General features: G+C 45.0%; 2 protein-coding genes across 4 annotated transcripts in view; one reads left to right on the top strand and one right to left on the bottom strand.

The window, feature by feature from the left end:
• The window catches only part of Rbks (ribokinase), an 81,239-nt gene extending 78,052 nt beyond the window's left edge, over positions 1–3,187 (top strand). The window contains exon 8 of the mRNA XM_021162862.3: positions 2,896–3,187. Coding sequence (XP_021018521.1) covers positions 2,896–3,069 — 174 coding nt within the window. The 3' untranslated portion in view covers positions 3,070–3,187. The remainder of the gene's footprint in view (positions 1–2,895) is intronic.
• Positions 3,188–4,957: 1,770 nt separating this feature from the next.
• Positions 4,958–14,145, bottom strand: Mrpl33 (mitochondrial ribosomal protein L33). 3 transcript variants are annotated; one of them, XM_085836584.1, is made up of 5 exons: positions 14,034–14,104; positions 13,421–13,439; positions 11,402–11,495; positions 11,124–11,230; positions 4,958–5,223 (listed from the first exon to the last, which is right to left on the bottom strand). In XM_085836584.1, exons 3-5 carry the CDS (start codon positions 11,473–11,475, stop codon positions 5,174–5,176), a joined length of 231 nt encoding a protein of 76 aa, XP_085692710.1. In that variant the 5' UTR covers positions 11,476–11,495; positions 13,421–13,439; positions 14,034–14,104; the 3' UTR covers positions 4,958–5,173. The 3 variants fall into 3 exon arrangements, with proteins under 3 accessions (XP_085692710.1, XP_085692709.1, XP_021018523.1); XM_085836583.1 differs by having other exon boundaries at positions 11,419–11,495; XM_021162864.3 differs by lacking the exon at positions 11,402–11,495 and having other exon boundaries at positions 14,034–14,145.
• Positions 14,146–14,637: the final 492 nt, after the last annotated feature.

Here is a 14,637-nt window from a genome sequence, read left to right as displayed (position 1 = left end):
GTTCATTATCAACTGAGTACACACATTGTGTGTGTGTGTGTGTGTGTGCATGTATGTAAAGGCAAGAGGTCAATCCCCAGGAACTGTGTTTATGTGGAAGATGTGTATATGTGACATGTGCTTATATGTGCAAGAACATATGTCCATGCATGCACATGCAGAGACCAGGGACAGTAGGTGTCTTCCTGTTGTTTCCCATCTCCCTTTTCTTCTTCCCTTGAGACAGGCCCTCTCACTGAACTGGAAGCATGCAGCTTGAGCCAGGCAGCCTGGTTACCCAGCAAGTGCCCAGGACCTGCCTGTCTCTGCCCTAATGTGCAGCCATGCCCAACTTTTAGGTGAATTTCAACCCAGGGCCTTGGGCTTTCACAGCAAGCTCGCTCACCTACTGAGTTATCCCCTGCCTTGATTTCTGAGATAGGCTTTGTTATAGTCTGACGCTCACCAAGTAAGGTAGGCCAACTGGCCAGCACGAACCAGGGTCTGCCTGTCTCCATCTCTCTAGCACTAGAACTGCAAATGCACACCACCATGCCCAGCTTAGATGTGGGTTCTGGAATCATCTACAAACAAGGAGTCACCAGGGAAGGTGGAGGTGATCAGACCTCTCTGCAGTGTTTAACCAGGGGGTGGGGACTGCCTCAGGCAAGGTTCTTGGTTAAAAAAACAAATAAAGCAGCCATGTCCTGCTATGCATGGTCCCATAACCAGTGGTGCTGCTAATATCTTGAGTCTCAGCTTTCCTGCAGCCACTTTCACAGACAAGTGTCCCTCCCAGTCCCCCTCCACTTTCAGGTGCCTGGCCACAGTGCGCTAGAGTATCCACCAATGCAGGCAGGAGCTTCTCTGGATTCATTCCACAATGATGCAGTGGAAAGCCACAAAACGTTTTAAAGAGAGAGAAATCATTCAGAGGCAAATATTGTCACAACTGCAAATTCACAAAGGGAGGCTTTTAAAATTCCTTAAGTCTTTTACATGCCTATAAACTGAGTGAAGACTCAGGAGGCCGAGACAGGAGAATCACGAGTCTAAGCCAGCCTAGACTGGGCAGCAAAACTCCAGATCAGCTGTGGGCTGCATAGGGAGACTATCACTCATCAACCCCCAGACCATTTACAAACTCTGGCCCACCGTTTAATACTTAGTCCACAGGCATTCTGCACAAATGCCCTGGGACACAGACAGCTCTTACTATGGAGTCCTGGCTGGCCTTGAAGTCACTATGTAGACCAGGCTGGCCATGAGACTGTAGTTCCTGCCTCTGTCTACTGATTAAATCCAGGGACTAAAGTTCTTCACCATATCTAAATGGCTCTCACTACTCTTTGCATCCACTATTAATGGAAACATGACTAATTTTAGGGATAGAGAGGGAATATACAAAATGTGCCTGGGGCATCTTGTCCCAGAAAGCAAGCAAGCAAAAATGATGGAGCTAGTGTAAGAGACCACACACAGGAGGCAGTTGGAAAGAACCCAATTGCCAAAGCTGGGATCAATGAACAATGAATAAACTATTAGATAATAGCCCAAAAAATGAGTTCATAGTGATACAAATGATTAAATAAATGGAGGGAGAGGACAAATTTTGTATGGAGAACTCCAATCTATGTCAATTCTCTCTGCTCTGTGTCCAGGATCTAAAGCATAAGCTCAGAACTCCAGCCACTTACGAACAGTGTCTGGCTAGGGATGGAGCTCATAGGTTCAGGTCCTGGCACTACCACATAAACCTGATATGGTGATACATGCCTGCAACCCCACAGGGGAGGTAGAAGCAGAGGATTGGGAGTTCTGGGTCACCCCTGGCTACTTAGCCTTTGAAGCCAGACTGAGCTACACAAACCCCTGCTTGGTGGGAAAGGATAAAAGATTAGATCCTTGTTGATTGGCTTATAGAGTACAATATGAAAAGAGGAAAATGACTGAAGAAAATCTGGCAGAAACCACTCACCCACATGGCCAAGGAAACTCAGAACACACATCCTTGCTTTGATGTGACAGTTTAGAGACAAATCCCATAGCTCGGCATGGTGGTACATGCCTGTAATCCTGTGGAGAGAATCTCTCATAAGCATCACATATCAAAAAAAAAAAAAAAAAAAAAAAAAAAAAAAAAAAAAGCATGTATGGCCAGTGAGCTGAGGCAGGAAATAGATGGAACACTTGCAGAAAGAGGGAGGATTCTGGTAAATAGTGAGGTAATAAAACAAAATGCAGGAAAAGACACAGGGAGAGATTCAAGGGAGACACTGTGAGGCTGAGGCATGAAGAACGAAGCAGTCCAAGACTGATGGCATGCTAGTTAACCAAGTGATAGACATAGAATGGTTTGAATAGGTTAAATAAGTTACAAGCTAGTCAGGGAATGAGCCTAAGTTTATGGCCTCAGTATTCAATAATAATTAGTCTCCGAGTCATCATTCCAGGAGCAAGGGTTCAAGAAGAAAAAACAGATATTTTTTTTACATAATCCCAAACTGGAGAGACTGGGGCTAGCCTGGGTTATATTGTGCGACCCCATCCTAAGGCAGTCTGCAAAGTAGCTGACCTCTAATCCGTCATCAAACACTTTCCTGTCATAACCTGTGGGTATGGAAGGAAAGAGGACACTGAGCAGAAACTAATAAGATCCACGTAAGGTATCAAGCTCAGCTAATACTGTTACGTCCTCGGTCTGGGCGAGTGTGCCACATCTGGGTGTTAACAAAGCTGGGCTGGAGTGTCTTTGCTCCTTTTCTGGAACTCTGAAGCTATTATAAAATTAAAAGGATTGGTTTGGTTTGGGTACTAAAGCTTGAACCTCAAGCCTTCCAAAGACCAGGCAGGTTCCCTACCACCGAGCCACAGCTCGGCTACATGCTTGTCTTCATAATTGTGCTTCCATTGCAGGGTGCTGGTGACAGTTTTGTGGGAGCGCTGGCCTTCTACCTGGCTTACTACCCAAATCTGTCCTTGGAAGAAATGCTCAAGAGATCCAATTTCATCGCTGCAGTCAGTGTACAGGCCACAGGAACACAGTCCTCTTATCCATACAAAAAAGGCCTCCCTCTTGCTCTATTTTGACTACTGCTAACCCCCAAATAAATACACTCTGGAAAGTAAATGCACATGGGTGTGGCTACTCAGCTCACAATTACTAGAAAATGTCCTTCCTTTATAAATATGTTCATTTATGAAGTTATCAAGCCTTCTTTGAGTTAGTGATGCTTTGCTATTTCATAGTCAAAAAAAAAAAAAAAAAAAAAAAAAAACCAACCACCAGAAATTCGATTCTACTGTTTAGAGAGCAGCAAAGTCTAGTGTTGAATGCACACTATACAGCAGGGGTGGACAGCAGTGCCTACAGCCAGAGCAAAGAATGTTCCAAAGAAAAAGGGACTAGCTGGGCGTGGTGGCACATGCCTTTAATCCCAGCACTCAGGAGGCAGAGGCAGGCGGATTTCTGAGTTCGAGGCCAGCCTGGTCTACAGAGTGAGTTCCAGGACAGCCAGGGTGATACAGAGAAACCCTGTCTCAAAAAAAAAAAAAAAAAAAAAAAAAAAGAAAGAAAGAAAAGGGGACTAGCATTCAGCTCTGCCAAACACATTCTAAGGAGCCAACACTCACCCTTAGCATGTGTTGTTGAACTTGTTTTGGGGACTGGAGATGTAGCTCAATTGGTAAAGTGATTGCCTAGTATGAGTGAAACCCCATGCTTGATCCCAGCCCATGCCTGTAATCCCAGCACTCAGGCGGCAGAGGCAGGAGGGTCAGAAGTTCAAGGTCATCCTCGGCTACATAGCACATTTAAGACACCCTAGAATAAATACATGAAAGTCTGCCTCCCTCTAAAGTAAAGGAAAAGTAAAACAAGATGGCTCAGTGGTGAGGCACTGGCCACCTGACCTGATTCAATTCCTGGTACTCACACAGTAGACCAGAACCAATGCCAGCAAGCTGTCCTGTTTACATCTAATTCTGTTTCCTATTGAGTTGGTTTCCTCCAAAATCACAGACTGGACCTTGGGAAGGGGCTATTTTGGGACAGCATTGGCTCTGTGTGGCTGGGGGTGACACGATATTTTCTCAGGTATTTTAAAGGAAGTAGGATATGGACTAGCAATTCTAAAAAAGCTCATCATTTTAGCCAAAAATCTGAGGAAAAAAAAAGGAGGAATCTGAGGAAATTTGAAAAATCGTGGAAAACAGCCTGATTAAGGTGATAAGGGGAGCCAGCAGTCATAAATGAACAGGAGGGCTATCAGAATTAGCTCTGGAATGCCACCATGCCCCCAAAGTAGTGGACTACACTACAGCTCCTCTCGTAAAAGACAGGTACGGACAATCAGGTCCTCTGTGTCCTAAGGGCTTGTGACCAGTTTGGGCTGCACAGCAAGGTCCATTCCAGCCTACACTACCCAACGAGAGCTTGTCTCTCTCAAAGCTCAAACCAAAGATACGGAACTTAAGGCTCTGGTGAGCTGTTTAAGAATATGGACCAGGGCTGGAGAGATGGCTCCGTGGTTAAGAGCACTGACTGCTCTTCCAGAGGTCCTGAGTTCAAATCCCAGAAACCACATGGTGGCTCACAACCATCAGTAGTGAGATCTGATGCCCTCTTCTGGTGTGTCTGAAGACAGCGACAGTGTATTTATATATAATAAATATTAAAAAAAAAAAAAAAAAAAAAGAATATGGACCACTGTTCCTAAGGACACACACACATACAAACCAAAGCCGATGTTTTCTTTCCTTCCTGCTGCCTGCCAGCCTGTCACCACGAAAGCAGATTCTTCAGCACTGTCTGCAGCACTGTCCTATGGAGCACAGGGAGCAGCCGAGGGAGGCACTCCTGCTCAAGCCTCACTGTGGAAATGGCTTTCTTTAGGTAAAACAATAGTTATTTCTTAGTTAGGTGATTGGTTTTTTACACTTCATATGACAGACACAATACCTCTAAGAGACAAGAGTATAGGCTATTTTGATATTTTTTTATTAAGGCCTATAAAGCATCCAGAGAGATAAATATGTGGTCTCTGTGAAGGACTTTTTCGGCTCTGTCCCTTGGCCAACATCCTCCGAGGCCACGCTGCAATTTCCTCGTCTTCATTGCAAACTGCAGAGTTCGGAACGGTGCCTCACCCTCGATCTTCTCATTTATGAATCAAATTCATTTTCAATCCACTACTCAGAGGGAACGTATTTTTTTCTGTTCCACAAAGAGAACTTTTTTGTTCACTGTGAAGCAAGAAAAAGGGGTTGTAGGAGAAAAATAGGAACCATCATTGTTTTTATTAAAATATATATTATACCCTGAGCCCTCTATCCTCTTCCGTCATTTTTTCTGTTTGACGTGAGGATGAGCGGATTTGCAAACCCAGCCTCTCTATCTCACAGGCCAGAGAAGACAAAAAGAAATGGGTAAGAAGCCAAGGGAGGGGTCACCAGCCAATCAGCAATATCCTTGACATGCTACAAAGTCATTACTCCTATCAGTGTGAGCTACTGAGGCAAACATGGCAAACATTGACTTGGATCCAATCTCATAATGGGTGCACAAGAACCAGCTGGGCACTGGGCTCCAGAGCAGCATCGAGAGCTGCACAGTCACAGAGGAATGGCAGTCAGAAGGGAAGCAAACCACAGAACCTCCACTGTCTAGAGATGGCTTCACACCCCAACAGGAATGGTGCACATTGACAATGAGGTAGCATAGGAAAACTTCAGTATTACAGATTTACTGAAAAAGCTACTGCCTTGGCAACAGAGTGAAGCAGGCAGCTGCGAAAGGAGACTAGCATAGAGCCCTGAGTGCCCTATTATCTGCCATCAGCCTCCAGCCAACAGACAGACAGACAGACACACACACACACTCTCTCTCTCTCTGTCTCTCTCTCTGTCTCTCTCTCTCTCTCTCTATATATATATATATATAGATAGATAGATAGATATTCTATATATATATATAGAATCCAGTCATATATATATATATATATGACTGGATTCTTCCTTGCCACAAAAACAAGACACCCAAAGGAAAGCCGGGAGGCCAAAGGACTGTGTGACCTCATAGCTCCTGACTGTACACACTTCAGCTTTGTTTTCTCTTCTACAATGAAAATGGATACACCCCACATTAAATTTCCAAGCCATGATTAAGAATTAATTAGCTAAGAAGCTTATTTAAAATATACTGCTGTGGGCTGAAAAGATGGCTAGTTAAGAGCACTGGTTGCCTTTCAAAAAGACCCAGGTTTGGTTCACAGCACCCACAACTCAAGTTCCAGGGAATCTGACATCATCTGCAAGCACCAGGCACAGCCAATTCACCCTTACTAATAAATAATCAAAGAAAAAAACATTAAATACTCTGCATTTCTCACCTCCATCCTACTTCCAGTTCAGCAGCAGGAATTCAACAATTTCTTAAAAATTCTCTAGGTGGAATTCATGAGAATTTAAGAACCATTAACCACTCCAGAGAAATGTACCACTAAATTAATAAAATATATTATATAAGGGATATTTTTCACATACTTGGGATCATGTAAGACATGAGAGAATGTTTTCATTCACTAAGAGGCAATCAGGAGTAATTGAATGACCACATCCAGAATCTCTGGTTATTAGAGCAAGGCTTTAAGCTGGCCAGCCTGCACACACCTTCAATCCCAGTGCTTGGGAGGCAGAGGAAAGTAGACCTCGGCGTGACCTCGGCCAAACTGGTCTACGTCTCAAGTTCCAGGCTAGATCGTGATACAGAGAGAGACCCTATCCCAAACCACAACAACAAACAGAACAAGACTTTATGTATTAAAATACTTCTATCCTCTGCATTAATCCCTTTAATTAAGAATTTAGTATACAGATCTGTGACAGGCACTGCAGAATTTATAAGGAAACCATGATTTCATACAGCAGTGAATTGTAAGATGAGTATGAGAAAATCCAATAAAGCTCTTACGAACTGAGAAATCAGACCAAATGTGGTGGTAAATGTGTGTAATCCTAGCACTCAGAAGGCAGAAGCAGGAGGATTTCAAATTCATGGCCACATGGTAACACTCTGACCCCAAGCCCCCTCACACACACACACACACACACACACACACACACACCAATAAAAACAGAAACTGGCTGGGCATGGGAGACCAAGGCAGGTGGGTCTCTGTGAGCCCCAAGCAAGCCAAGAACACACAGTGAGACCTGAGGCAAAATAAAAAGAAAAGAGAAAAATAAGTCAGACTTCATGTAGAAGTCAAAGCGTGGTCCCTCAAGAACAACAACATTGAGATTTACTAAAACTGAAGCAGAGCTCCGGCTACAGCGGTGGGCAGACAGCACCTGCCCTCTGTGAGCCAAGGCACCAGGTTTGATCCCAGTACTGAAAAACAAAGTGCATACAAATAGCTAAGAGGCAGAGAGTGGAGCTCCGAATGCTGACTAGAGCAGAGAATCCAGACTGTTCTATCTTAGGGTTTTTATCTGGTTTGTTTGTCTGGGGAGTGGGCAGGGCAGGTTGGCAGTTCTAGGAATTGACTTAGAACTTCGTACAAATAAAACAAATAGTCTCCTCCCAGCACTTGGGAGGCAGAGGCAGGTGGATCTCTGAGTTCAAGGCCAGCCTAGTCTACAGAGGGAGTTCCTGGGCAGCCAGGGCTACGCAGAGAAACCCTGTGTTGAACCCTGCCCCCCCCAAAAAACAAACAAACAAATAAAAACAAATACTCAACCACAGAGCCATATCGCAGTTCTAGTTTTAAACAAGTATTAGGAAGGTACTCAAGCCACTTTTCCTGGACGAGTGTAGCTACCATTCCTCATCAAAGAAGCTGCACTTATAGCAAATGGAGACCATCACAGAAAACCACAACTGGACACAATACAGACATCAACAGATCATGGGAGCCCAGTCCCAACCGATACAGCTACAACACAGCTCCTACATCTGTGGTTCAAGGAACATCAAGGAAGAGGGGGCAGAATGATTGTAAGAGCCAGAATACCAAGAAGTCTGCTGAAAACTCTGTCCTAGAAACAAGACCGAAGAACAGAAGTATCAGTGGACACGCTAACACGGAAGGGGGAAATCTCATGAAGATTTTCTCACTCTAGACAAAGAGCTACACACAGCTAATGACTGCTGGGAGAGCTAGCCTCTCCCAGGGTAAGTCCCTTATTGACTGTCCAATGCAGGGCAGTCAGCCCTGATATGCACATATATACCCACACACATGACAATAATCAAAGAAAAGAGGCTATCAGCTTGGAGAGGACATCAGAGGGGTTCAATGGAGAGTAGCTGAGACAAGCTGGAGGGTGGAGGGAAGGTGAGTTCAATTTAAAATGTATTAAGAACAAAAAGCTAGTATCAAGAACATAAAATTGGCTGGGCCGTGGTGGCATACGTCTTTAATCCCAGCACTTGGGAGACAGAGGCAGGCGGATTTCTGAGTTCGAGGCCAGCCTGGTCTACAAAGTGAGTGCCAGGACAGCCAGGGCTACACAGAGAAACCCTGTCTCGAAAAACCAAAAACAAAAAACAAAAAAAGAAAAACCAAAAAAAAAAAAAGAACATAAAATTGGCCCCAAGTACTAGAAATAGCCAGAAGAGCTGGGTTGTAACACTGACTCTGAGGAGTTAGGAATGCGGCTCAATATTAATATTAAAGGGTGCTTATGTTTCTGGGTTCGAAACCCAGCCGAGGGAAGGAAGGAGTATGGTTCCACTATGCATCAGTCCTGAGCCCCCTCCTCTGTTTCTTTCCTGGTGTGAAGACAACCATTCCCTCAAAGCTGTTGCCAGATAAACAGTGAGCACTCACGTGAGCTGAGCTGAAGTGACACACTGCTATCCACAACACTAAACATAATGCAATTTTCAGTCAAAATATTTGCTGTTTAATTCATAGAAGAATGAATCTGTCAAGTTCTTTCCCTACAGCTAACCTAAATCTATTCTGTTCCAATTAAAGTCTCTATTGCCTTGTTTAGTGATCCACAGAATTAAAACTGACAAGTTTTCGTTCTCTTTATGATAAACAAGATTTAATACTCTTATGTCTCAGCCTTTAATCCTTCCTCCTTGGCATCAGTTTTCTATGAGGAAAGTAAGTATAAGAGCGGTGGGGCTGAAGAGATGCCTCAAGGAATAAGAGTACCTGTTTAGGGGACCCAGACTCAACTTCCCACAGCCACACAGTGGTTTACAACCATCCATAGCTTCTCAGGAGCAACACAAGCCACAGAGGTGCACATGCAGACATGCAGGCCAAACACTCACAGATAAAATGGAGACTACTTGCAGACGCAGCCAGTTGTTGCCTCAGAGCAGTCTGTGAAACACTCAACTGACTAGGATCCTTCTGTATTTCATCTCTGATTTGCTTCCTAAGAGACTAACATTATCCTCCAACTAATGCTACTCACTGCAATAAAATGGTGGGGATGGGCCAGACTCTCTGGAACCCTGAGCAAGGCCAGCCCTAAAGCAAACATCTTCATTCACGGCAAGTCTATAGGGCATCTCACAGAACAGAAGGAAGCAGGTATCCCCTACCACAGGACATTCTCTTCTTCAAAAAAGACATTTGCTACCAACATTTCTTATTAGAAAACCTAGCTAGCCGGGCGTAGTGGCGCACGCCTTTAATCCCAGCACTCGGGAGGCAGAGGCAGGTGGATTTCTGAGTTCGAGGCCAGCCTGGTGTACAGAGTGAGTTCCAGGATCAGCCAGGGCTACACAGAGAAACCCTGTCTCAAAAAACCAAAAAAAAAAAAGAAAACCTAGCTATGTACAGGAAGCCAACATATGAACTTGTGATCTAAGACGCTCATGGTGCATTCTTTCCCAGTGTCACGAGAATGACAACCGTAATCCTAACTTCTCAAAAGCTAAGGGTGAAATTCCAGCATATTTAAACTATCACAGCTCATTTAACAAACACTTATCAATATCGGTGGCTTCCTAAAAGTCAACTCTAAAGAAGCTGAATGAAATAGCAGTAAAATATTACTATATTAGAATTAGTATAATTCTCTGCACTTTTTTTAACCAGTTAATACAAGGAAATCAGAAGGAATGAGAACACCAATCCAGTGTCAAACCTCTTCATTCCAGTAATTTCTCCACCATATAGGAATCTTCCTGAAATTTAGAGTTCTAGTCTTCACGACTAAGACTAGAATTCCCTTTTTATTACAGTAATAAATGGCCAGAAATATGGATATCATGAAAACAGCAGGGACTTTTATTTCTATAACAAAATGGAATTGAACAATTTTAAGCTGACAACTGAGCTTGAGGTTTTTTTGCCTCTTCATGCTAAGTCAGCCTTTCTCTTACGAGGAGGCAACTAAAGTGGGCAGACAACTAAAGCCCCGAACTCTAAAGTAAAACACCTGACAGCTTACTTTGCCGAGCCCACAAATTTTAGGAAAGGGTGGATCTCCACCCACATTGGCTGGGTTTGTGAGGAGACACCTAGCCTCTGGAACCTGTCTCTGTTTAGTTTGCTGTATTTACTTATTGTGAGTGTATGCGGGAGAGGCACATGTGTGTGGGTCAGAGAACAACCTGTAGGCCATTACTCTCTCCTACTATGCAGGCCACAATGATGGCACTCAGGCCACCAGATTCACTGGCCTTAATCCACCGAGCCATCTCATCAGCCCAAGTATGTCTGTCTCCTAGACAAACTTAAAGTTACCATTTATTATGGCATTTTTGGTAGATATCATGATAGAAAATCAAATGTCCTATCCCAATGTACCAACACATGCTCTCTATTTGTTTAACTCATACCTGAACCCTGTGACTTGCCACTGTTAGGCCACACCCTCCCCTTCGAAGACGACTGCCTATTCTTTAGATAGCTGAATTCCTCCGGTCATGTAACTAAACCCTTCTTAGAGCCTCTGTCTGACTATCCCAGCTCAAGTCCATCTCCCCGTGTCCCGATGGGTTTGCTCATAGCAGTTCCTTACCACGATGTCACATCTTCCCTCCCTCTCAAAGCTCCTGTGTCCTGGTGTATGTCCTGAGACATTCATTTGAATCCCCAGAGACATTCATTTGAAAAGGAGACAGAAGGTCCCGAGAACATGAGCTGCTGTGATGTCACTTCTCTGAGCCTTACCTATTGGATCATAGTGCAGAAGGGTCAGCTTCTCTCGGAGTCGGCTTCTCTTGTGGTTGAAGGAGAAACCTGTCCCAGCTTGGCTCACCAGTTTCACAAGGATAGTTCTAAGATCAAAAAATGCACTGTCACAAGCTCAAAACACATTAGGTGGGCCGCCAAGAACACACAGCACACTTTGCTATGGAGTCATAGTGGCCCTAAGAGGAATCCGTGCCATGACAGTCTACATTTCCCATTAAACTATTTCAACGGCTCTGAATCCCAAGGTCACCTACAGTGACTCCGTGACAACCTTGCCAAAACAGCAGCAGTGAGGAAGCCAAATCGGAGAATCGGCCTCTGAGGGCATCTCTCATGAGGAGCAGACATCTGGTGGGAGAATATACAGGGTGACAGTAGTCCCAGCTACATACAGCAAGGCAACCCTGAAGATGGCTGCCTAAGGAGAGCCGATCTTCCAAAAAGACTGATAGCAAGAAGGGACAAAGTAAAGAGATCTCACGGTTTACATCACTGACGCACAGGCCCTGGACACCTTTGTATCTCATTTAGTCATCCAAACCAGCAAACTTATCATTTATCTCCCTGACCTTTGACTACCTGTGCTGTTACTTTCTCGTATGTGTGTGTCATCTTTGCCTCCCCACATAAGCCATTCCTCATGCCATTACACATCTGAAGCACTTGAAACCACAATCGGGCATGGAGGCTCACATCTATAATTTCAGCACTCTGACTGAAGGCTGAGACAGGAGGATCAACCTGGACCACAGACTGAGATCCTGTCTCAAAACAAAATAAAGCCAAGAAGGGCCACATTACTCCTCAAACGATGCCCCTGAAGACTACAGTATTTGTTGATGGAACAAGAAAGACAATGATGCTAGGTCTGGTGGTACAGGCCAATAATCCTAACCACTTAGGAGGCTGGAGCAGGAAGTTCACAAGTTCAAGGCCAACCTCAGTGTCTTAGTCAGGGTTTCTATTCCTGCACAAACATCACGACCAAGAAACAAGTTGGGGAGGAAAGGGTTTATTCGGCTTACACTTCCATGCTGCTGTTCATCACCAAAGGAAGTCAGGACTGGAACTCAAACAGGTCATGGAGCAGGAGCTGATGCAGAGGCCATGGAGGGATGTTCTTTACTGGCTTGCCTCCCCTGGCTTGCTCAGCCTGCTCTCTTACAGAAGCCAAGACTACCAGCCCAGGGATGGTCCCACCCACAAAGGGCCTTTCCCCCTTGATCACTAATTGAGAAAATGCCTTACAGCTGGATCCCATGGAGGCATTTCCTCAACTGAAGCTCCTTTCTCTGTGATAACTCCAGCCTGTGTCAAGCTGACACAAAACTAGCCAGTACACTCAGCAACTCATTGAGTCTGAAAACTTAGAAAAACAAATATGAGGCTGAACAGAATTCAGGGAGAAAGCTTGTGCCCAGCATGGGCCTAAGTTCAATCCCCAGTACTGGAGGGGAGAGAGGGTTATGTAATTAACATAATTATCCATTCAGTCACAACGATTCAACAAGTCTCTATGGGGTACTTACTCTGTGAGGAGCCCTACAAGAAACATAAAACTAAGGCTGTGCCTCCTAGGGCTGAAATTATGGAGCAGATGAACTGGCACATAGGCAAGGCACAGGTCTAGCCTCTCGGTTCCAGCTGCCTAACGCTTAGCTCTGCAATCTTTCTAGTGCTTGGACTGACTTCTAGAAACAGGCTCTAGGTTTCCATCAAATCAGAGCTCATCTGTAGATTCCTGCAGAAGACTCCAGGCAAATGGCTCTGGTGGTAGAGCCAAACAGATCACCAGCCTGATGCTTGCTTTAGGAGCAAAGCAATGAACTAATAGATTCTGAGGTGAGACAAGCAGCAAAGTTCCTTTACACAAAGGCTGTGAATACTCCCTGGGGCAGAAGGGAGACAACACAGTCCTCAACTTACACCCTCCGTTTACCTCAGTGCAAATGCACTGCTTTGCAAGAGGCCAGATTTCCCACTGTGCTCTCTTCCCCAGTTAGTAACAGGGTACCTCGGCTTCCTACCAGCCACTGAAGGAAAGAGGAAGCAGAGTTGCTAAGCAACATGATCTGTGGTTTTGGTATATCAGATGCATTCTCAGCTTAGGTATCTGCAACCCAGAATCCAACTGTCAATGATAGCGCCATCAAAGGACTTTTCCCCCAAGGTGTTCACATCAACAAAATAATTAACCAAATAAATAACCCCAGATCAACTCTTGGGAGATCAAACCCAAACACTGGACCAATAAAACAAAAACCTTTACTTACTTTGACTTGCTCTTGGCAACTTGTGTGTGTAAAGGTTGGAAGAAAGAAAAAAAAATAAGGTTGTTATTTTTTTTTTTACTCGAAGTGCTTATCAACATTAGTTGTAACCAAAAACACTTTAAAAGTATTCCCCACTTACACTAAAATAACTTTTTCCTGGTGTGAGTCTGGCCCACACAATTTTGAATGTTTTTTGTTGTTGTTGTTGTTTTGGTATAATCAACAGTTGTCTGCCATCTTAACAACGTTCTTAAGTAGTATCTGCTCTATCCCCACCCTTCTATGGTGTAAATATGTGTACTGCAACAAATCTCTTGTTTGAACTTTAGAGACTGCAGCAAAGTCGCCTGAGATGCTAACTCTAACCAGGATGTCAGCCAGGAGCCAGGCAGCGGGGTAACACCACAGCGGCCAGTAGACGTTCTTCGGACACCCCTGCAGAGGGCGACGGGGCTCCCGCCGCCTTCTCACCAGACCCGGAGGCGCGCCGCGGGGTGGCAGCCGCCGCGCCAGGTCCTCCACCCCTCCACCCCTCCGGGCTCCACCTCGGGACCTGCGGGTCGCCGCCTCGGCTCCACGCCGCAGGCCCTGCCGCCGCCTCAGACCGACTTACAAGAGACAGCGGAAAGCAGCATGGCTTCCGTCCCCCGATTCTCACCCAGACCGGCCTAAAGAGCTCAAGGACTGCTTCCGGGGCATGCGCCGGTTCCGGTAGAAGGCTCAGGAAGTGGACAGAAGCCACGCCCTCCCCTGAAGTTCGGGCAGTCTCTGACTCAGTGATTTATTGGTAGTGAATTTTGTGGTATTACGGGAAGGACCCCCCCTCCATACAAAAGATAATACTGCCAAATATCACAAAACCCAGATCTGCCTGGCTCCAAAACATGTACCCTTTCCCAAGAGACACTGATCTATCATTTTTAAAAAAAATTTTATTAGATATTTTCTTTATATACATTTCAAATGCTAGCCCGAAAGTTCCCTATACCCTCCCCCCACCCTGCTCCCCTACCCACCCACTCCCACTTCTTGGCCCTGTCGTTTCCCTGTACTGAGGCATATAAAGTTTGCAATACCAAGGGGCCTCTCTTCCCAATGATGGCCAACTAGGCCATCCTCTGCTACATATGCAGCTAGAGACACGAGCTCTGGGGGTACTGGTTAGTTCATATTGTTGTTCCACCTATAGGGTTGCAGACCCCTTCAGCTCCTTGGGT

Source organism: Mus caroli, unplaced genomic scaffold (assembly GCF_978045245.1).
Source record: "Mus caroli unplaced genomic scaffold, Mus_caroli_1 scaffold_4, whole genome shotgun sequence".
NCBI classification, from domain to species: Eukaryota; Metazoa; Chordata; class Mammalia; order Rodentia; family Muridae; genus Mus; species Mus caroli.
The sequence above is the reverse complement of the archived record's forward strand: the minus strand, read 5'-3'. Positions and strand labels throughout refer to the sequence as shown.